The sequence below is a fragment of the Prunus dulcis genome, chromosome 2 (assembly GCF_902201215.1).
Source record: "Prunus dulcis chromosome 2, ALMONDv2, whole genome shotgun sequence".
Taxonomy (NCBI): domain Eukaryota; kingdom Viridiplantae; phylum Streptophyta; class Magnoliopsida; order Rosales; family Rosaceae; genus Prunus; species Prunus dulcis.
The window spans coordinates 22,067,667-22,090,970 of NC_047651.1; the positions used below are offsets into that span (position 1 = coordinate 22,067,667).

Sequence of the window (23,304 nt, forward strand, 5' to 3'; positions counted from 1 at the left end):
TGTCGACAACACGATTCGAAAACAAATTTCATTCATCTTCTTCTAATCATGAACAAGAACAATGGAGGCGGCACAATATGGAACACAGCCTCAGGATGGGATCAGCAGCACTAATTACAATTCCAAAGGCCTAAACTACGGCCACCTATATCATCATCTACATTTGTAAGTAGAACCAAAAACACATACCTACTTGCTTGGGACAACACCACACAACAAACAAACGGACACCATTCTATTATTATTCTTCTTCTTCTTCTTGTTATTCATCGGCCCTTTTTACCCTAAAATCCGAACAAAAGGTACCCTTATCTTCCGAACAAGATCCATCCAATCCACTGGATCCCTCCTCCTGCATATCAAAATTTCCGTGGATACTACGATTATCTAAACCAGTTCCCCTGGTAGATATCCCAGACAGTGAAACCAGACCCATGGCTGCAATGCTGTTTGCAATTACATCAACGTCCCTGTTTCCACTATATAAACCCCGGCTCCCACCAACCAGCAAATTTCGATTCTCATGTGCATTTGACAGCATGGCAGGCAATACATCTATCAGCTGTGAGCCACTCTGTGTCGAACCACTCATTAGCAGTCGCCGCAGTGTCTCTCTCGCACCCTTCTCCACCATGGAATCAGTTTCAGGAATGCTCACAAGTTTCGGGTGCAAAGGAGAAATGGCAGTTGAAATAGCAGGACCAGCGCTGACCAAGTACCCTTGGCCCGAAGAGCAAATATCAATAACTGGAATGTGAACAATTGGGTCACACATCAACGGTGTGAAAGTTGGGATCTGCTGAGAAGTTGGCCTTGGTAACCTGACCAATGGGTCTGGGAGAAAAGCAGGGAAATCAACCAAGGGAGCATCAGCCAAATTAAGTGGTGGTTTTGTTGTCAACATGCTTGAGGGCACATTGGCTTGTAATAAAGAAGAAAGTGGTGGAAGCAAAGCTGATTCAATTGATGAGCCGGGAAGCTCAGGAAGTTCTGGTGAGAACTGCAAATCTGATGAACCTGGAGGGCACCAACAATAGTAAGGAGATAAAAGAGGAGTAACTATGTAAGGAACTTGTGATGCAGGGTTCAAGGTTGATGGGACAGCCAATTTTCCTAGTGACTCTAGGAAACCTGAAGAAGATAAAGAGCAACTTCTAATAACTTCCGGACATTTGTCAATTTCAGCATTATTTGGACAAGATGCATCAACTGTGATTGATGAAGCAATTGTTGGGATGTCAATGCCTGAAAGGTACATGTCTCCTCGCCTCCTCAACTTTTCCCTGGATATGTTCCTCAAAGAAGACAAGGTTCTGGGTAGGCCCTCTTTGAAGGAACTTGGTCTTGGGCTCAGGCTACCCTGAAATGATGAATTTGCCTTCGTTGCCTGATTGACACTATGCCGTGAACGCAAGGATTTTGATGATGCAGATGAGAATTGTCCATCTTGAGCTGTATCAGATAGCTCTGTGGTGGTATCCCCATCAGATGTGGAGCCTGCAGAACTTCCTGCATTGCCACCCACTGTTGATCCCACCAGATAGGCACGAAGGTGAGTTGCAAAGCAACCAAGGCGTGATTCACTGATTCCAGTTAACTCAGCTATGGAGGGCTTCCTCTTGATCAGATCCTTCATCTGTTACAGGGGTGAAGAATCAGTTAGCAATTATAATAGCAAACAAGTGCTCTGTCCAGACAGGTTCATTATGTAAGTCATACATACCTTTGCAAGCAATTCAATTCCCAAAAGTCGGGATGTCTCAGAGCACCAAAAGTAAAAAACCCGGCCACCTGGGATTTTAGTAAGGAAAGACCGGCCAGAATTGTCCGTTGGAATCTCATTGACTTCTACAGCAGAACACTGAGATTTGCTACTTAAAGTGAAAAGTCTATCTGTACGACCATCATCCCCAACGAATGAAAGCCGTAAATTAGATGTTGGCAAGACTGTAAGATTTAAATTACCCCTGAGACAACGTGAAAAGATAACGAAAGCTTAGAAAGAGAAATAAGCATAAGAAACCTAAGTGACTTTCAACGACTGCAGAGGCCCAATCACTTAATGTTAATCTAATTGTTCTTTCTCCGCTAACCACAGGTATTTCCTTATTATTCTTTTTTCTTCTGGTTTTTCCATTGACAATAATCAAAACTAAATTCAAGCAAGTAATTTACTAAGTACAAGGTCAGAGACAAAGGTCACAACAACCCTCTCTAACTTCTGTATATCTGTTTTCCATTTTAGGAGAACAAATCACCAAAGCAGGACCACACACTATTATTCAGAGTTGAACTAACGCTAATTTTGACTCAACAATCATAAAACATGACAACTAAAGAGTTGCCTCCAACATTTGGGCTCTTCCAGTGATCAGCATAAATGAAAGGTATACAAACAATGCTCAAAGATTCTCTTTTCTATGGATGTAGAAGCAAACAAAAAGAATCAAGTGACAGGATGTCTATACACCATATAATTGGAAGAAAGTTAGACATACGAGTAGCAAAATAATGCCAATTAAGGAAAGAATAACTAGATGTTAATAACATAAAAATCAGCTTGTTCAATCAAACAAACTTCGGGAAGACAGTAGGCAGACAATGACATAACTCAGAAACACAATAACTTGTCACACTCCATTTTAATTTCTATTATAATGCCAATCATTTATAGCTAAAAAGCAGTAGCAAACTATATAATATAGGATCATGAAACTACCTTTACTTCCTCTTAATTCAGAGATCATAATAGAATACGCCCACATTACCTACAAGTCAAAAGACATATTTACTTGGAAGAATGAACATTGTCACCATTAATAAGCTAAAATGGACTCCTACGACCTACAAAAAACATTAATCACGCAATACACTCCCCAGAACATTACATTTGTTCACAAACTCAATACTAGATCAAAACTCTCTCCACTAACTTTTTTAGTTTTCTACCCACTGAACTCATGCTCCCCCACGAGTTAATGACAGTAATGTCAATGATACTAATAACAGAAAAGCAACAAAGAGTATCAGAATAGCCATAAATCATTTTATGAACAAAAGACTAATAATAAGTAAAAGATAAGTAGAAACAAATGCTGAGCAAAGAGCATTCAAGGTTAACTGTATGCTTCAGCTGAAATCATTCTGCTTAAATATGGTAAATGAATGTCCTATTCTTTTCATAAACTGATATCATTTAACTAACCTCAAAAACGTCTTCCCAATGTCTGACTGCAAAAAACCGCCATGCAGTGCAAAGTGACATCAAGATGTGGTAATGTTTACAACAAACAAATACAATCTACTAGTCAAACATGATTCATATGAATGGGTGTTTCCATCGCTACCATAATATGCTACTACTCTCACAATCCACAATATTAGTCATTCCAAACTTCTTATTACACTTTACATGCTAAGACTGGTGATCCCAAACATCCACCACTCTTGTTTATAATTCTGAAATGAAACATGATAAGTAACACTTTAGTGACTATGATGCTTTCTCACGGAAGAGGCCAAAACCAAAAAAGAGATCTGACCTAAGATTGTCTTCTCAATGCAAACTTCTAACTGAACACCAAGTCTTTTTTACTCAAACCTTAACTGTTCCATGTTCAGAGTAAGGTGATGTACCACATTCCCATTCCCATTCGTCAAGCCATAACAAACTGTGTTTCAAGTACCTACAGTATGTCACTACCCATACGAGAGAGAGCTTACTCGATTATGAATCACAATAAAAAATTCAGGAATATCTTAAGTGAACCTTTCAAAAAATTTCTATAAAGATGAAAATCACTTTCTTAAGTTTATAATCAACATGAAAATGCAGTCCAGTCCTCCAAATGCTAGATGAATGATTTGAACAAAAATTAAACATCCACAAGCAAACAACCAATACTTATATACACGGGGACCTGGAAATTAATATCGACAAATATGAACTTACAGGCATAAATTAATATGTTTGATTAACTGCGAAACATCAGAACATTACTAACATCAGGTATATTTTAAACCAGCTGCCTGCATAAAATGTCAAAAGCAAGACTGTATAGTGCAATCAAGTAACACATCCAAGACATGCTTGAATTACATATATACATGGAATTCAGGGAGGTAAATTTATGCATTAGCATAATAGATTCCAGAGTGATTCCGGAAAATCCTAGTAATCAGGCTAGAATGGTAATTGATTGTTTCATATCAATATAACCTCCCCCAATATAAAATAAAGCGTTAAGTGGAAGGGACCAGACTAGAAATATGATATTCTGGCACAATCGCACTTCAATCATTTGGAAACATGATGAAAAACATTATTTATTCTCCTTTTCTGTCAAAACTTATAGATATAAAGGCCAATGCAGCATCATCATGTGAGAAGGTATTGCCACACATGAATTTGTCAGTAAAATGAAAGGGGGATACAGAGGGCAAAAAGATGCACACTCATTAATTTGAAAGTCGGTGATTTCAGAAAAGCTATCTAAATGCACAGACTACTTGTTCTAAGTGATAGGCTATGTTCATTTCTTATTCAACTATGCAAAAGAGCAAGACATGAAAAGAGATTTTAGAGTTAATACTAATTACAAACAACTTTTCAAACAAACAAAGATACCAAACAAGTGCATCAAGAGATATAATAATCTGATATTTACCTAGCAGCAGTGGGGCACAAGAGAGTCCCTTGCTTGTTGATCTTTCCCACACGAATAGAAACAAGAGGTATACAGAAGCACCTCGCTAGCATTCCAACTTCTGCTGGCTCGAAATGCTGTTCATCAAACACAACGTGTGAGATCATCATTTTGCAAAACCAGAAATCAAAAAAATAACCACAATCCCAAAAATTATCCCCTACTTCTACCGATGTTCAACAACAGTTCAGCCTATTCACAAAGCATCTAGCAATTATTTGTAGCCTCAGTGCCCATTTTTGAAACCGCCCCCCCAACAAATACTGTAAATGGCAACACAGAGCTTCAAATCAAGTTGCTTTAGCAGTGAATTTCTACATTGACTTATTTGAGATCATGGTTATAACATACCTGGCTTAATTGAGCTAACAATCGACCTTCTGCGACGTCGTTCGAGGCATTCTTCTTCAATAAGGGCTTCAACCTCTCGTCGGCACGACACGCACCCATAACCTGCATATCGAGCGCTTGTAGCCACTGCAAAACACGGTCCTCTCGATTGCTCTGCTGGAGCAACAGATCTCCATCCCCTTCATCAACAAGTATGTCCGTCAATCGCTCTTCGAGCCCAATCTCACTCCTCGACGCTGGTCCAACGCCGGAGCTCTCAGCGCCATTCGAGGACGACGAGTTCTCCAATTCTTCACCGTTTGATTGATCCGCAATGCGATCGACGCCATCGATCTCGTCATTCGTATGTAAATCTTGGTTTCCAGGGCTAGTCATCGCAAATAATTGGGAATTTTCCGTTAAATCGCCTTTGATAGATTCGAAACCCTAATTCGATTTAATTCTTTTTTATTAATTTTATTTTTTTAAATTGTGGTTTCCAAATCTGAATCTGAAGCACCAGAACCTGATTGAGATTGAGATCGAGTCGGAGAACGAAGATTGAATTGCGTGGGTAAGGATAGAGAGAAGGAGATAAGAGCTTTTCAGAGAGAGAAGAAAATATCTCCCACAGGAAATAAATGGTCTCCGTTGCGAAAATGGAAGAGGATGGCCGGTACTTGGGGTCGGTTTTTATAATACAGCTGGGCCTGGGAGGGGACTAGACTAATGAAATATGAGGCGGACTTGAAAACCGCCTATAAAATGCGATTCTGTGTCGGTCTTCAGATCCGAGGCGTGATTGCATAGGCACCACGTCAGCTCATCAATCTCTTTGTGGGACCCGATTATCCGTCAAGCCAAACATTGAAGGAGGTGCCACGTCAGTCGCTTAACGGACCACGCCACGGGTTCCGCCCGATAAGAGATTGGCTGGTAGCGTCCGCACGCATTGGAGGCTGAGGGCTTCCTTTTTTTTTTTTTTTTGGACAAAAGGAGGCTGATGGTTGAGGAACAACCGAACAAAGCAAAGTACAATTAATCCACTAAACAATGTATATTTGATTGGTGCTTAAACTTTATTTTATTTTATTTTATTTTTTTTCCTGGCCAAGATTGGTTGTGAGGACTTGATATGTTTATTTATTTATAATGAGAAAGTAAGGTATCAAGGAACTTAGGAATATGAAAAGTAAGAAATTGGTATATGAAGTGTCTGTTTGGCATTACTTATTTGGGGTGATAAGTGATTTTTAAAAAAATTTGTGAAGCACAACCCGTTTGGTAAATTATGACAAAATTACTTATTGTTAAAAATTGTTGTGAAAGAAAGTTATAAGGGAAAGCAACTAATGAGGTGTTTTTATTTTATAATTATGCAGGAATCAGTTTCGAAGAGGCGCTGGATTTAATGATTATGCATGAATAATTTTTTGATTATTCGAAAAATAGTACCAACAACATTTTTAACAAAAAGTTTACCAAATGCCAAATTGTTTTATCTCACGGAAAATCTGATAGCAATTATTTTCATAGCACAATAATGCCAAATTGGCCCGAAGCCATTCTCATTACGTTGTTTACTAATTATATATAATCAACATAAAAATGAAGTTTAGAATTTAGGGTTTAGTTCAATAATTGGAAAAATTATCTATCTTTTGATAACGATTGCTACTAAGTAAACATGTCATTTGTTAGTTCATGAAAAAAGGTCTTTCATTGTAGGTCCCTTTGTATTTATTGAGACAATTACTTTTCGCTTTTCTTAGTTTTACCTTTTTAGGCCGTTGATTGGGGTAGGGGATGCTACCAATGCAATGATTCCAATTAAACAAAGTAAAGTTTCATAAAACAGAAGGAAAAAACAGGTCACGGGAGACAAATAACACCGAACTTAATATAAGTATATTCAGACTTAGGCAGTCCTAGAACTTTGACTTTATAAAGTTGGGTAACAAAAGAAGCTAACTGTTCAAGATTTCATCAATTCATCCGGTCGGTTGTTTTCTAAATGACGGAATATAATGTACACTGGTTTGGTTCTAAAGAGCAAAAAGTCACATTGTCAAAGAGCAACATCTATGATCACATGACAGCTCTAAATGAAACCCTCTCTTCCAATCAGCGTCCCCATCAAATGTGCTATTCAGCAGTTTTCCTGTCACTTGCTCTTCTTTGGTTCTTTCTGGTATTCATTTATTAAAGCTTCAACATCTTTCCAGAAGAGGCCCTCCACCAAAATCCCATCCTTGGTGAACCTGAAATGTTCCAAAATGTTGCCAAAATTGATTATGCATGCATGTGCATATTTTCTTCTTTCTTCTTGTGTGTGTGTGTGTGTGTGAGAGAGAGAGAGAGAGAGAGAGAGAGAGAGAGAGAGAGAGAGAGAGAGAGAGACCACTGAGTAACACTCTTGGTAAACTTTACTGGTTGATTTGCGGAAATAGATTTGGGGTCTGCACTTGCTATCACAAGTGTGTACATATCAGAGAATCTTGGCAATTGGGAAGAGACCACCAATCCAGTGCTTGTGAAGGAATCCTGCGTGAATAATTCCCTTTTGTATAAAACTTACAAAATTTTACGAGTTGAAAATTTAGATGCGTGAACTAACCAATATATCTTGATCATTATACTTATAAACTTGTAGGAACAATCATATTTTATATACACATAAAATTCTAGTGCAGCATCTGTGGTTCAATATAAAAGTTCTTCATGAAAGAGTACTGCAGATGGCTGATATATAGGGTTAGGTTCCAAATAGTAAGAATAAACAAGCAAATAAAATAATGGGATCCTATAAACCAACTGAGTAAACAAAGATGGGGTGTAAAACAAAGATGGGGTGTAACACGTCTGATAAGAGAAAGAGTAATTCTGTTTTACTTTAAACCTGTCAAAAGAGAGTTACAAAATTCCAAAATGGATTTTACTATTTTAATTCTTGCTCCTAACAAGGATAAACATATTGTCTCAACTAGAGAAAATAAAAGTCATAATGTCCCCATTATCAAGCAATCATCATTCTGCACACACAACACACGTGACCTAACAACCATGGATAGGCAGCTTGGCAAAAACAGTCAACGGGGGGGTGGCGAGAAGAATGAACAAGAAACCCTTAATGGGCATTTCAATAGAGAACTCTTCATGTTCCACCCTACTTGGAATACAAGATTGAGCTTAATGTCTAAGACATGTCCCAATTGCATAATGCATATACAAGAGGGAGGATACATCTTATCACAGAACAAGGAGATATAATTATTCGGGTTCTTTAGACTTTCTACTAGAGTAACTGAGATGACTGTAGCTTATCACTTATGTTACAGTATGGTAGCTTAATATGTACATATGAATAGAGACACGTAGACATGTATAAAGCTAAAATGTTCCAGAGAGTCCCCCGACTTTGATAAGTCATCACTCAACTCCAGTCAACAATACCAAGCAAACACCCTAATCCAAATTGCAGGTGACAAAGCCACCATTCAGTAGCATAAGGCAAAACTTTGAAAATTAAGCCTTAAATGGGATAAAGACAAGGATACAAAATATTTTATATTGAAACTAGAGTATGGATGTATTCAATAGTAGATATAACAAAGGAAGCTAGACATGAGGAATTGAAAGCATGGTAAGTCCTAGTATATAGACTGATATCAGAGTTTATCAAATCACACCCCTACGTGCGATTAGGTTATCAGCACATAGTAGAAAAAGACATATATCAGCGTGATCACACACACAAAGATTCAGTAACATACAAGTAAAATATCAGCATGTAATCAATCATCGTAGCTACATTTTGAATCTCGAAGAGAAACGTACCGCTGGAGGATACGTAAAGAGGATGGCATTCTTCTCTTTTGTGTATATGATAAGCTGCAATAGTCCATTGAAGACTATATACTTGCCAGAGTCAAAGATCAAACACACTTGAAGCTAACATCAATCCAAAACTATGCGACAGCAGTAAAATACATATCAAATTTTAAGCCATGAAACCAAGCAAAAAGAGCATTAAATCAAATTAAATAATCTAATAACTGTTTCATCAATTAAACAGAAATTAACAGTAATTAAACGAAGATAAACACAAGCAAAAGCATAATGTCATGAATTTTGAGGATATAAGACGATGCAGAGGATGAGAAAGTCTCGGTTCTCAGGGAACTTCTTCTTGTAAAACTGAGCGAAGAGAGCAATTACGATTATAATTGTTCCGAGAAACAATCTTATATTGCTCATCCTCACGTCTTCCACATATCCACGGCTCGTCACGATCTATTCGAATTACAAAAACAATAAATAAATAAATAGAACAAAATGGAAAACCTGGAAACCGAAACAGATCGAGGGGAATTACTACTGACCTCAGTAACAGACTCGTCGAGGATGTGTTTGATGGAGTGATGATCTAAGAGATTGGCCTTCTTAGGGTTTTTGTTGGCCGACTCTGAGTTTTTGTCTTGCATTTTTTTGGTGGGGATTTGGAGAACTGGGTTTGACGGCTTTTGTCTGAAAATGGCTCCGAGAGAGTGAGTGAAGGAGCGGGTTTTTTTTTTTTTTTTTTCGGAAGAAAATTCTTGATAAATACTTGCCCTTGCATGTATTTTTTGGTTAATTTCATAGATGTTTGAAATGATCGTCTTATTCCATAAGCATTGTAATTTGTAAGTACTAATAATAATTTCCAATTTGAAAACAAAAACAAAAACAAAAATTTGTTCCTGTGTTAAATAGTAAAATTATTCGAACATACTACAAAATGCAGTAATATGAAAAATGGCATAGTGACAAAACTTTTTATTGAAAACAAACTTATTGACGTTATTAGTTGATTTTACCCAATGGTAATTAGGGTCTCCAGTATAATATACACATGGTGAATTAAGTCTAAAAATAAAATAGGGTAAACTTACCAGATTACCCCAAATTGATCCCCCTAAATCCCTTATATTCAAGGTACCAGTTTGCCAACAATGACGAATACATTTCGAATAAATATTTGATCTTGCAATGATAACATTATGAAATAAACCAATTGGGAATGGGGAGGCGAAGGCGTGGCCGAAAAAGAGAGGTTAGGTTCACAACTATGGAGGCTTTGATTTCACTTTGTTAGTGAGCAAGAACCGAGCACCCTTAACAAGCTCTTCCTTAATCATGAACAGAACAGCAGCTGCAAGTACACTTTGTACTATTTTTGTTCCCATCCCTTTGTAAAACCCATATAATCCTTCATAGCGAATCATCTTTAGTATAGCGTCTGATGTGCCTAAACGTAAAACCAAAAATAATGAAACATCATAATTCACAAACAAGATATTTTCATCTGCAAATATACAGAATTGTTGTTTCGATATTTTAGTTTCTCAATGTATGAATAAATAGTCATATTCAAACCTTTATAATGATGCCTTTTGTCACCAGTTGTAACCTGTTTTGCTTGAAGCCGCGACTGCATCAGCAAGAGAATCAATAAGAAGCTGAAAAAAAATTACACTAAAAGACTAGTATTTATATGGATGAGATCACAATATACTTCAAAAGTCTTTCTTTATATACTTATAAGTTTAATGACACCAAATCCAATACAGAACCAAGACTATCTTGTCTCTTCCCAGTGTCATCTCCTCAATCTTTTACTATTCGTTTCCCCTCATTAACCAAATCTTAGCCAGAAGCTCAACCCAAGTCCTCCAATCCTTTCTTTACACAAAAATATTTCTTTCATTTTTCTTTTTTCTTTTGTGGGGGAGTGTATTGCTCAAGTCAAAACTAACAAGCAGCCAAAATTTAAAACGGTGGCACATATCCATGTCTTTTCAATCCAGAGGAGATTAAAAGTTCTAGACATTTACTCCAGTTCACTAAGTTAACTTCAAATGCCTTGACCTAGATCAAGCATTTCACATTTCAATAGCAATCCGTTCACATAACAACTCAAGTACGCATTGCTTCACAAATACAGATCTGTATAAGGTCACGTCATTTACCTTCACAACTAAAAGAGGATAAGTCATGACTGTAGCACCTAGTTTCGCCAAAGCACCAAGAAGAAATATCTACCAGAATTAGGCAATTTATTAGCTCAAGGGGGAGAAACATAGTACTAGTACTGTAAGTACTCTAATAAAAGGTATATCATGAAAAATTTACATCAGGTTAGGGATGCTTAAAAGTTTAAGATCTAGATGAAACTAACCTCCAAAGCAGTAACCCCACTGTTATCCTTCTTACTCAAAGCACGTCTTTGCTTTAGCTTCTTCAACATAGTTTCATACAGCATAAATTGCATGGAAGGATTACTCACCTGTGGTCAAAAGCAGAAACAATTAGTCATACCCCCTTAGCCTGTATAAGACACACTTCTTACATACCATGATCAATGTCGGGAATACACCTCTCCAGAAACCCAAAACTCCAGCTTCATCATAAACTTCCTGGATCTGTACATGTTCCTTACAAAGTTAAGGAAATAATATTGGAAAAGAAAAATATTATCTGGCACTGAAGCCAAACTTGTATGAATCAGAAAACTAAACCCAATATTGAAATCTTTAGAGACACAACTATCCAGCCCACTCAATAATTAAGTTGTTGTGAATTGTCTAAACAATGACAACATCATCATATAAAAATAAGCTAATTAGCAGCATTCCAAACTGTATTTATCCTGGTATATATTTCGCTGTCTGATTTTACCCCACTTTACTATCAACCATGCACAGTTGCTCTTCCTTCAGTAGTACTAGATGAATGACCAATCATGTTTACCATCTCTTGGAAAAACCGTGCTCCACAACCAGTTTAGTTTCAAAATTCAAACATTTGAGTTAACATTTAGTTGGTAGTTTATGCAAATGTTCCATTTTGTTACCAATTGGGTGATCAATCAATTTGCAGATCAATTGATAAAGTCTGTTGGACCAGAACAGTATTGCTAATCCACAATATATCAACCTAATATTATCATCTACGTAAAAGTCCTCCACTGTGGTGAAAATATTATTCATTCAAGTGATGCATCGTGCAATCATTTCTTTTTTGAAAAGAGATACATCATGCAATCATATAATGTTTAATTTAATACACAAATTTGATAACATTTCAAGCCAACTTATTTAGTAATATGCAGCCATATAAGAGTTACGCATCAGCAAATGAATACCCCAATACCCCCACCTGGGTGGAGGCCAAAGAATTAAGAGTAACACAAAACATAATACCAACCGCATGAGTTGTCCCAAAGGGAGGAGGCTCAGCTGCAGCAAGGACTGCTTCATCTTGAGCAGTTGATAGCTCCGGACCAGACTTGGACTTCTTCAAGTTTTTTTTGTATGTCTAACAGTGTAAAAAGAGAGGAAACGATAAATTAATAACATCAAATTTGTATACTTGGTGAGAGTGATGCTTAAGCACAATTTATGAAATTAGCTACACATAAGAAGAAGAGAATATTTGGTTAAATTGGTAACTAAAATCATAGGTATTTCAAAATTCTGAGATAAGTTCTAAATCCCGGAATACAGTGCTCTTCAAAGGTCACTTTTAGCATAAAACATAGATACAAGAAAAGGAGGAATACGCACATAAGACAGCAAAGACAAATTTTGGTGTCACTTTCACATTTGGAGATTCAATGAATTTCATCTTTACCTGCATGCGTGTAACAACTACCCATATAGGATTTGTGAACAGCACATTCACACACCTGCAAGAATAAAATTGTGGTGAGATTTTCAGCAGCAAATCCCATGAACAAGGAAAAAAAAAAAAAAACTACCGTAAGCGCTGAGAAATATTTTTTGTTAGCTATATTTGCATTTTATTAAGAGTTTTCAGAAAAATCCAATGCAGCTATTTAAGTAAATGATGATTTATAGCTTTGAATATATTATGAAACAATGAATGTCGTAAGGTCATAATCACATGCATAAGAAAATACCCAGATAACGCAGCAACCACTAATGAAGATAGCATTCCAACAGATCCATCACCAACCCCTAACTTCCTACGTTCAAGTGCAGCAGCTTCAGCCTTGTTCCTGAATATTTGATAGAAATAATAGTAAACACCCTGTACCAATAAAATAGCAATTACATAAGAAACCAAACAACCAATTAAAACAAATATGATGCAGATTTATGCAAAAAAGGTTTATAGTTCTGAGCTAAAAGGATGTAAGCTGCCCCATATCATGTAACACCATGGAAGTTCTGGCTCAAACGGCACTATAAAGAGCATTAAAGTTTAGGTAGATAGTATTGAGTAAGCACATTCCAGCTGGCATCCTTGTTTGACTTTTTATTCAAAGGGCTGCATATACATTAACAAAATACTTCGTTTCACTTTTCATTGATGGTACAGATCAATGTAGGTAACGAAAGCATTGATCTGTGAATATTGACTTCTTAGATGATCTGAATTCTGAACTAAAACACATGATTTATGGACTGGATCCAAATTACATATTCTAACAAAATAGAAGATAACTAGGCCAATACACACAACGTATTTTGATTAGGTGATCTGATACACGAGTCAAAAGCCAGCCATGCCTGCTTCATGCAGACAGCCTAACAATGGAGGCCAGATAATTTTGGGATATCACTATCGCAGTCACTAGCCGTTACTAATCAAGAGAATAACTGTATCAAATCAATGCAAAAAGGTGCCAATAAAACATAACAGAAAAAAAACCAGCGACCACCGCTCTCTGTCATTTTTTCCTTCAGGGTTTTGGCCAATGTAGAATACAAATCAAGGTGTCGCTGAGATATTATAAAAGACATCTGTATATATGCCAAACTCCTTTACAAGATAATTAAAAGCTGTAAGATTCCAAAATTTCTGTTTTTCTTTAATTTCTCAGCTAACAACAGTGATTTTGAATTTTACGGATGCACATAAATATTTTGCACATTCTCTCCCTCCTATTTTATAATCATAGTATTAGTAACAATAAGAATGAGAAGCTAAGCTTTGCTCACCTGAGATGCTGCTGTGCCCACTAATGATGGCGCCAAACCTCCGTACAACCGTTCCCATCCTTCATGTTTTATAACCTGCACATCAATTACCACGCACACGCCTAATAATAAGATATATGGAAATTAACAGAGAAATGTGTCCATTTTCTCAGCAACCAAACGCGGCGAACATATATATATATATACCTGAAGCATTTGTTCAATAGTTCCGAGCTTGCTCTTTTCCTTCTTCAATCCGCGTTCTGTTTGTTGACGAGTATTAACCTACAGATCACGACCCAAAATTTAAACAAAAATCAAATAAAATAAAAGCTCAAGAGAAACAATTGAAACAGACTATAAAATTTCATACAGTCTGAAGAGGATATGTGATGAGCTGGGCGATGATTCCGCCGCCAGCTCCGGCCAGGCCATTGATCAAAGCGTCCGACATATTTTCTCGAGAAAATATACAGGGGTTTCTTATTTTCTCGGCGAAGTGTAGGGAGCCATGAGGGATCAGAGATCTACTTTCCTTTTTTTTTCCTTTTTACTTTTTTTGGCGAGGAAGGGAGAGAGAGAGAAGGCTATCTCTGACTTTGGCCTTATCGAAACCAATCAACGGGGAGCAGTCACGCTGATGGCACTCGCTATCAGAAGTCCCATAACTTTGCCTCGTTTAGTTGTTCCGTTCAAGAAAGCAAATGACGCGTTGGTAGGTGCTTTCGCTTTAGGACCATTTTATCCTTCCAATCCACTATTTAGTCAAGTGTGTTTTTATTTTTTTGGATAAATACCACGAGTGTCTCCACACTAGTATGGTGGGATTAATTTAGGGTTCGGTTTGCCTCTGGTCATAAAGTGGTTCTAACAGCTTTCGAACTCCTACCATTAAGACACTAGGTAGCTTGTCAGCTGGAGGTGACAGTTTACCAATCGAACCACACCTTGTGGTTTTAAGTGTGTTTTTTTTTTTTTATAAAAACATTTATTTTTATTTTAAAATTCCATAGTAGTGGTGGGTGAGTGAGAAATTGCAATTTTAAAAAATCTTAAATAAAGACTTTGATGAAATGGACTCCTATAGCCTTGGACACTTTTAACATTATTAAGAGTTAAATTATAATTTAAAAAAACTCATCACTGATATAATTTTGCAGAAACAACTCTTTTAAATTCTATAAATAAATAAATAAATTGGATGAAAGATTCATTTACATAAAATGACAAACAATAAAGCAAAGGAAAATAAATATTTTAGCGATTTTAATTTTAAAGGGTAATATTGGAAACTAACCTGATATATTAAATGAGAGGAGAAATGATGAGGCCATATCAAAATAAGGATTCTCATTGGCGTACCATTTGAACTCTACCGTTTGTCCTTTAAAGTTTGTTTAATCCAATCTCAACTCTACCTTTGCTCTTGCCCAAACTGAGTTAGCGAGTTCTCAAAGTTGTGTGAAGGAACACAAATACGTTCTTATAATATCTAATTGTCCATCTTTTTTTTTTTTGGTAACTTCATTAACTTATAAATATTGCGATGTTGAACATCTTGCTGTTACGGGCCACAATTTGTGTTTGGGTTTGCATAGTTTTGATGTCTTCTTTATTTTTCAGTTCCTATTTTGAATGATGATAGATTAAATCAGGCATTAACCCGAAGTGTTTTTTGTTAGATTATTTTTGTTTGTTTTTTACCTTGTTCCATTGTAACTTTTTGTTTTTGTTTTGTTTTTTCTTGTTTTTTGCTTTTTTGGCATATCATGGTCGACCATGAATGTTCAACACTAATTATTATATATATATATATTATTTATTTATATTTATATTTATATTTATATTTATTTATTTATAAGAAAAGCGATAAATTATTAAAATATTTTTAAAGTGATAAGAATAGATGTTTTACACATAGCAATTAATACGAATAATTCTATTATATTAGTGTTAGATTTGTGGAAGAGAAAATAGGCAAGTAGTTCCTATATAGGACAGGAAAGCTTTGCTTGGGTTTTCTCTCTCTTCCCGGTGCCCTGCTTACTTATACCTCATTCCAAATCAATTTGGTCTTGTATTTGGCCCTCATCACCATTACGAGTTCCTTGGCCACATAAATTCTTTCGTATATAAATGCTAGCCAACGTCTAAGCATGCATCCTCACCTATTACGATAAGGATTCAACACAGCAACTCTCTTCTAACTGCATAAGGTTTCTCTCTCTCTCTCTCTCTCTCTCTCTCTCTCTTTTATCCTGTATAGGTAGGTATATATGGGGAGGATGGCATCGGCACATGACCATTCTAACATGAAGAATGGTGGACATCGGAGCAAAGCCCTGATGAGGAACACGAGAATACCTGCAGGAAAAAGCTTATTGCTTCAACGTGACTTAGACCATCAAGTTGTTTTGAGTGTCACCATATACCATGCGGACGGCGTTGACGACCCAAGTAGCAGTACCATCTGTGCTTCCGATCGGATTTACAGAGCTCTTGTGTGGGTTGAACCCGGCACAGAGTATCGGACTCCTTTTGTTCGTGCCTTACCAGACCCTAGATGGGACGGAAAATGCGAAATTCCGTTGAGGACCAGCCTTTTGGATTGGGGGCACCTGAACGTAGAGGTCATGAGGGGGAGTAACGACACCGAGCCAGGAACCTCTAATGGCATAGCCAGCGTGAGCAGGGCTAGAATCCCTCTGCCAAAGAAGATGGATCAGAAAAAGGAAGGCCGGTTTGGACTCGTGAGGAATGAAGGGCCTGGACTGGTCAAGGCTGAAGGCCACATAATTTTGTCTATGAAAGTGAAGGAACGCTGATCATTAGACTGCAGACGACCTAAGTAGGTCCTGGTTTCTTTGTTTGTTTGTTTCTTCACCCAGTTTTTGTTTGGTACAATTAGATTGTTCTAAATACAATTTAGGACGTCTTTGATGAGATGCAATTTATTTATATATTAGTAATTGTTTTTAGTTTCATCTTAAGTAAAGTGGCAAAAGCACTTATGCTAATCAATCAATTTTCTTCATAACAGGTTAGAATATGAAATATAGATTACTTACTGCATCAAAGAACTTTCAAGACTGGGTTGTTGCTTGCAGCAATATTTGATCAAAGATATTATTGTTAGAGACAACCTTCACTCAAGAGAGTTTTTATGTTGAGCATAATGTGTCTGTTTTGCAGCAATAACAAAGTCAATACAAAATCCACTCACCCAACTACTCTTTGGTCTAATGATATTTGTCTCCTCTTAGTTGAAAGAAGTCTCAGATTAATTCGTTATGAGTTCAATACTTAATTGTAATGTAGCTTTATTGTGATCATATTAGACCGTTGCGTTGGTATATTGACCGTTATAAAAATATCTTGTAAATATACCATCATTTGTTCTGGCAAAAAAAAAAAAAAACACTCCACACATACATCCTTGGGTTTGTTAAATTTGAGTGGGCCTAGTCAAGTCACCATACATAACAAGCCCACATCCCATGAGTCAAATCGGACATTTCCTAATCCAATCGGGTTTTAGAGGTCCGACCCTGGAAATCAACACTTCTTGTGTGGTCAAATCGAAAAGAAAAGTAGGAATATTATTTTACCCAAAATTAGATTCCTAATCTTCTGAGGAATTACCAATTTCCAAAGGGAAATTTCACAATCCATAACCCACAAGGACTTTACACAACACTAACCAAATATAAATATGTCAATCTCTCCGTGATTAGGTGAAACTATCCTTCACAAGGGATTTGAACCGACGTGGAAAGCTTACCCTTTCTTTTTCAGTAATTTACTAAGGGGAGGGTATTATCGTCATTTCATATGCGGCCCAACGTTACCTTCTTCCCCCAACACGACAATAATCCCATCTCTCCTTCTTGTCCATTATCATACGCACCCTCCGCACCCCTCGCACCCCTACCCGCGCACGTTAGCACAGAGACCCTAACCCTGATGGCCACCTCTCGCCCTCCACCGCCGAAGCATCTCGATCTCGACCTTACGATCGTCTCAGCCAAGCATCTAAAGAACGTCAACTGGAAAAACGGCGACCTCAAGCCCTACGCGGTCTTCTGGGTCGACTCAGACCGCCGACTCGCCACCAAATCTGACGACTCCGGCTCAACCCGCCCGGTCTGGAACGAGCGGTTCACCGTCCCACTCACCCTCCCCCTCCACGACTCCTTCCTCACCCTCGAAATCTTCCACTCCAAACCCTCCGACACTCCCAAGCCCTTAGTCGGCACCCTCCGGGTCCCACTCAAGGACCTGCCGGACCCGGACGACTCCACCCGAATCCGCACCTTCCAGCTCGTCCGCCCCTCGGGCCGTCCACAGGGTAAGATCCGCGTAAAGCTCGCCGTCCGAGAACGACCTCTGCCGCCAGATTACCATATGACCCCTCCGCCCAGCTATTTTTACTCAGGCGCCCCTATGCCTCCACACTCTGTTCGTGACTACAGGTCATACTCGCCGTCGCCGTACTCTTCTCTACAAGCTTCGGCTCCGACTCCATCGGCTTCCCCACCGCCACCGCCGCCGTACCATTACAACTCGTATTCCGATCCGTACTCGAGTTACTATCCGGCGTACTACTCCAGCGCGCCACCTCCGCCTCCACCGAGGCCGTTCTTCGACCGGCAGGCAGGTTACAGTGGGCCGGGTGGTCCTGGTGGGCCTGGCGGGCCTTCCGCACCACTGGACTACTCGAATTATGATCAGAAGCCCAAGAGTGGGAAGATGGGGCTGGGCACGGGATTGGCTGTGGGCGCAGTGGCGGGAGGTATAGGTGGACTGGCATTGGATGAGGGATTGAGGTACGAAGAAGATAAGATTACGGAGAGGGTTGAGAATGACTTGCGTGAGCGTGACGATTACAGCAACTATCGTGCCGATTATTGATTGATTGATTGATTCAATCGGAGGTTGAGGTATGGTTTAATGACTAAAGCGCAATGTTAATTTGCGGTTTATCGGTGTATATGTATATATATTTTATGTGGAATTTGATCTAAGCTTGGCGCTTATGGACGTTTGGTTGAAGTAAGACAAGAGTTTAATGTTAAATCAGTGTTTTATTATGGAATAAATATTGGTTTGTTATTAATGAATTTCATGTGGAGCTTGTAATGTGTTTGTTCGCTTTTGTCGAATGCATATGTTTTCTTGGAATGAATTGTATGATTGATCTCAAATACTTGGTACAGTGACAGGGTTTGATTGTTTGGTTTACTGGTGATATTTTGAGCTAAAGAGTTTTGTTTCAAGAGCATTGAGGATGTTGAAAGTTAGTCCATATGTTTTGGCATCATTTTAATGTAGCAAAGTGGATATGGTTATTTGGATTGTTTAAGCGAGTTAATTGGTAAATGGCAGAAAGAAGCATAGATTTTATTGAAGCAGTTTTTAGATGAATGGATGGTTGAGCAGCTCAACTTGAGCTTTTGACTGATGGAAGGTTTTGTGTAACCTTCAAAGCAACCTTGTATAGCCGGAGAGTTGTGTGCTCGTGGGATGGAAATTCATGCTCTGAGTTTAGGCTTTCTTTTTAGTAGATATGATTGAGAGCAGAAGAAATTTCGAATTGGGGAAACGGGTTTTGTGTTTGAACTTTGGGTCTAGCTCACATTCGCAACTATGAAAGTTGGGTATCTGTAATCTGACGATAATTGAACCGTAGCTAAATGTATCTTGCAATCTTTGCTGTGATTCTAGACTGGTGTGTATGGTTCAAAGGTTATCTTAGGTTTTCGCCTTCTCTACCTCTGTCTCGTGTGTGGTGCAGCAAGGGTTTTCCTATGCTTTTTGATATTAGACTGTGATGTTTGTTTCAAGGTTTTATGAAGCCTTTCCTTATTCTCTTCCAATGCAACAAGGATTTTCCCAATGCTCAAGACTGTTGGAACTGAACCAGGAGCTGCCCTGGAACTGTAAAAACCTACCAAGCTTCAACCCTATGGAGTCCAATCAATACAATACCTCCGTACCTAAGTCATATCTGTCATTGATACTCTGAGGAATGAAATGACGATTTTTGCTATGTTTAAAGTGGTTTGTGTGGCGACAGAGGAGGCAATGAAAAAGCAACAAGACCATTTGTTTTGTACGACTCGACAGGAATAGTTCCAGCCGTTTTCCATGAGTTTCATGTGTTAATAGCCATCTGGTTACTTAACACATGAAACTCATGGAGAAGGACCGGGAAATCACAGTTTTGTACTTTTCTATCATCTTTTTCAGAGTCGAGTAATAAAAGATTGGATAGCTTAAAGGGATCTTGGATTTTTGACAACAGTTTAATGAGTGGAATGAGACCAAAAGTAATATAGATGAACTGGGAGATCCATCAATCTTTGAAGACAATATATATTATGTTAAAAAAAAATTGTGCTGTTTTCTGTTCTATTAAAATCCTCTTCCTTCCAACATATCTGAAAGACTTGAGGATCTTTACTTACTCTCTCCGAAAATACTCCTACGGGTTCAAGTAGAGGCCTCTCAAATGGGCTTGGTCACTAGCAAGCAGATGAACTGCAATGGAAGGCAGACTCCTCAAACAATAACCCATGGATCTCTCAGAAACCATCTGAGACTGACTGGTCCGGTCCAATCCAGCCTTATCACCCAATGCGTTGCTAAAGCCCAAACCCAATATCCATCCAACCTAAACAAACACTTTTTCTTTTCCTTTCTTTTCTTTTTCTCATTTTAAAATTGAAGCCGACTGAACACTGGACCAGTGGTTTCTTGAAATTTGTATTGGTATGGTTGGTTGAGATTATTTGGCTCATATTAAAAATTAAGGAAGCTAGTTTGAGTTTATAATGAGTTAGGATTTTTTGAAATCGCAATTTTCTTCATAGTATTAAAACAAGACTATTTACGTGTTGAACTCAACTATCATACTTGCTCTCATGCTACCTAATATATTGTACACGTCTTATACTTCAAATTTGAAACCTCTACTGCCTTCAATGGTACTGTTTTCTTCCCACGTTTGCCAAAATTAGAAGCTCATCATTACAAACACTGAACTTTTGATTTCTACATGGCTCTGCCTCCACTTTTGTGTTGTCCTCGTAACAAGTGCTGGAAAAGCACAAGCACTCGAGCAAAGCGACAAACAGAAAAACAACTACGTCAAACAAACACAAATAAGTGGCAAAACCCTATATTTCCACATGCTTTGGATTTGCACCAAGGTTTTTTAGGAAAGAAAAAATAATTATAAAATGAAACATGGTGCCCCTAATGAACTGAATTTGACTACCACAACACAATTATTCATCATTCCAAAGGAGTGGAGCACGGATTACGAGATGGGACCATTTGCACAAATCCAATCATGATGTCCAATGTACGTACTTCTCCTCCGACATAGACATGGATCCATCTTAGAAGGGAAGCTCAATCGGAATTGGATTTCAATCCACTTTGATGTCAAGAACTTATCTCACTTTTTTTCCCTAAATTAGTGGATGAATGATGTTAAACATGATTAGGTTAATTGGAACAAAAACAAATCCCAATAGATTAGAGGCATTATTACCAATAACTAAATAAATTTAACTTATCCACTCGGAGTGATGAGAACCTCTTCTGGCCTCTTTCAATGTATATACATACGTAAGATTCATTTTCAATTGCTGGGTTTTTCTTTGACTTTGAGTGGTTGTTTGTGACCAAGACAGAGACAACTTTAGAGCCAAAAAAATGACAAATTGTTGATAAGTCCCGAATGGTTCCACAACTAATATAATTGAGGTATTTAGTGATAAAATTATATATCTACTGACCTTTGTAAGTGGTTAAATTGGGGACAATAAATGTATTGCTAGTAGTGGATCGTTGCCTCGTCTCTCTGAAATTTAACACAAATCAAGTTACGGTGTGAATCGATACAAGTTAGAAAAAACAAGTGGAATGCAATCATCATTTGAAAACAAAGAGATATATGGTACAAAACAATTAATTCATAGTTAGGAAACACAACACTCGTAATCTGTTCTTAATTCGAACATTTTGGTATCCACAGAAAGCAGAGATATTCGAGCAAGCACCAAGTCCATATAACATGAAATGCAGCAGAAAACAAAACAAAAAAAGAATATCATGATTAAGAATCAAACAAAGGTTAGGAGGCTATATATATACATTTGACGTGACATATAGGGTACTAAAATAGGGCAATCAGCAACTAGAGGAGGGTTAGGAAACTGCAGCAACGCACGCCTAGAATAATTTTGTTCTCTTTTCTTTTTAACTTGTCTAGTATAATTTTGTTGGCAAGCACCAAACTATAATGGTTTTTTGCGCAGATGTCACAGGCTACAGCTACTTACCATCATTCTTGGTGGACATTAAGTGAAAGGGGGAAATATATCAAACCCTAGCTAGGGTGGAAGGGAATGGTTCTCATTACATTCTTTCCTGCAATTGATTCTTCTCCCAATAGAACAATACCCTACTAGCTACTACTCCCACCAACAAAACATGTTAGCATTTGGAATTTCAAGTTTCCTTCTTTTCTTAATGTAATTCCATATTTCTCGCCAGTTTTAGCGCGTAATTAATTCTGAGTTACACTACAACAAAAACTAGATACGACAACGGAAAAAAATACAACATGCAGTTCGAACCAGCACTGTTATAGCTGCAAGAAAAGCAAAGTTGGAGCTCTGAATGATTACCACCGGATGACAAAGGAGGAAAAGTTACCATTCTATCAAATAGGGCATCCTACTTAGTTTTGGACCACCAGCACTGCATGCTAGCTAGCTAGCTCTATCCCTATCCCTGTGCATGCATTTGGGGCAGGCATAATAACCATATCTGTATAAACTATCATGGATATCACTATATATGAATTTTGTACAAATTGGAGCTCGAGACAAATTTTGGTGGTCCATTATAGTTGTGGTGCGCCTACCCTACAAATTTGGTGCCCATGAAAGTGGCTACATGTATATTATTTTTTATTTGGACAAACATCATGCTTCGTTTCTTCTACGATGTATTAATGAAGGCAATAAGAAAATATACATACATATTTTGATGTCAAAGGCAAAGCTGAGGCGCAGTTGGTTTTGATTGTCGGGATGCAGCAGTTGTAGTAGTAGTTGATGGGAGGGAGGTAGCAGCAATGTGACAGAAAATGACCACGTCTAGAGCATCAATATTTGATTACCCTTTTTTTTTGGTTTCTCTCTCTTACTTGGCCTGCAGAGCGTGGGTACGTATTTATGCTTCGAATGCCAATTAATAAATGAAATTGT

General features: G+C 37.9%; 4 protein-coding genes across 5 annotated transcripts; 1 reads left to right on the forward strand and 3 right to left on the reverse strand.

Annotated features, from left to right (window-relative positions):
* Nucleotides 1–5,837, reverse strand: LOC117617604. The gene is made up of 4 exons (XM_034347047.1): nucleotides 5,058–5,837; nucleotides 4,668–4,783; nucleotides 1,724–1,967; nucleotides 1–1,636 (listed from the first exon to the last, which is right to left on the reverse strand). The coding sequence occupies exons 1-4, from the start codon at nucleotides 5,430–5,432 to the stop codon at nucleotides 263–265; spliced, it is 2,109 nt and encodes a 702-aa protein (XP_034202938.1). The 5' UTR covers nucleotides 5,433–5,837; the 3' UTR covers nucleotides 1–262.
* A 1,085-nt stretch (nucleotides 5,838–6,922) lies between these two features.
* Nucleotides 6,923–9,653, reverse strand: LOC117617723 (probable signal peptidase complex subunit 2). The gene is made up of 5 exons (XM_034347226.1): nucleotides 9,419–9,653; nucleotides 9,178–9,329; nucleotides 8,874–8,955; nucleotides 7,438–7,580; nucleotides 6,923–7,297 (listed from the first exon to the last, which is right to left on the reverse strand). The coding sequence occupies exons 1-5, from the start codon at nucleotides 9,518–9,520 to the stop codon at nucleotides 7,201–7,203; spliced, it is 576 nt and encodes a 191-aa protein (XP_034203117.1). The 5' UTR covers nucleotides 9,521–9,653; the 3' UTR covers nucleotides 6,923–7,200.
* A 169-nt stretch (nucleotides 9,654–9,822) lies between these two features.
* On the reverse strand, nucleotides 9,823–14,698 carry LOC117617722 (peroxisomal nicotinamide adenine dinucleotide carrier). Of its 2 annotated transcripts, XM_034347223.1 has the most exons (11): nucleotides 14,394–14,698; nucleotides 14,228–14,305; nucleotides 14,042–14,116; nucleotides 12,997–13,127; nucleotides 12,708–12,762; nucleotides 12,282–12,392; nucleotides 11,429–11,497; nucleotides 11,254–11,361; nucleotides 11,045–11,113; nucleotides 10,452–10,506; nucleotides 9,823–10,323 (listed from the first exon to the last, which is right to left on the reverse strand). In XM_034347223.1, the coding sequence occupies exons 1-11, from the start codon at nucleotides 14,472–14,474 to the stop codon at nucleotides 10,142–10,144; spliced, it is 1,014 nt and encodes a 337-aa protein (XP_034203114.1). In that variant the 5' UTR covers nucleotides 14,475–14,698; the 3' UTR covers nucleotides 9,823–10,141. The 2 variants fall into 2 exon arrangements, with proteins under 2 accessions (XP_034203114.1, XP_034203115.1); XM_034347224.1 differs by lacking the exon at nucleotides 11,045–11,113 and having other exon boundaries at nucleotides 14,394–14,691.
* Nucleotides 14,699–17,740: 3,042 nt separating this feature from the next.
* On the forward strand, nucleotides 17,741–19,201 carry LOC117619585 (extensin). The gene has a single exon (XM_034349576.1). It carries the CDS (start codon nucleotides 17,852–17,854, stop codon nucleotides 18,929–18,931), a length of 1,080 nt encoding a protein of 359 aa, XP_034205467.1. The 5' UTR covers nucleotides 17,741–17,851; the 3' UTR covers nucleotides 18,932–19,201.
* The last annotated feature ends 4,103 nt before the right edge of the window (nucleotides 19,202–23,304 follow it).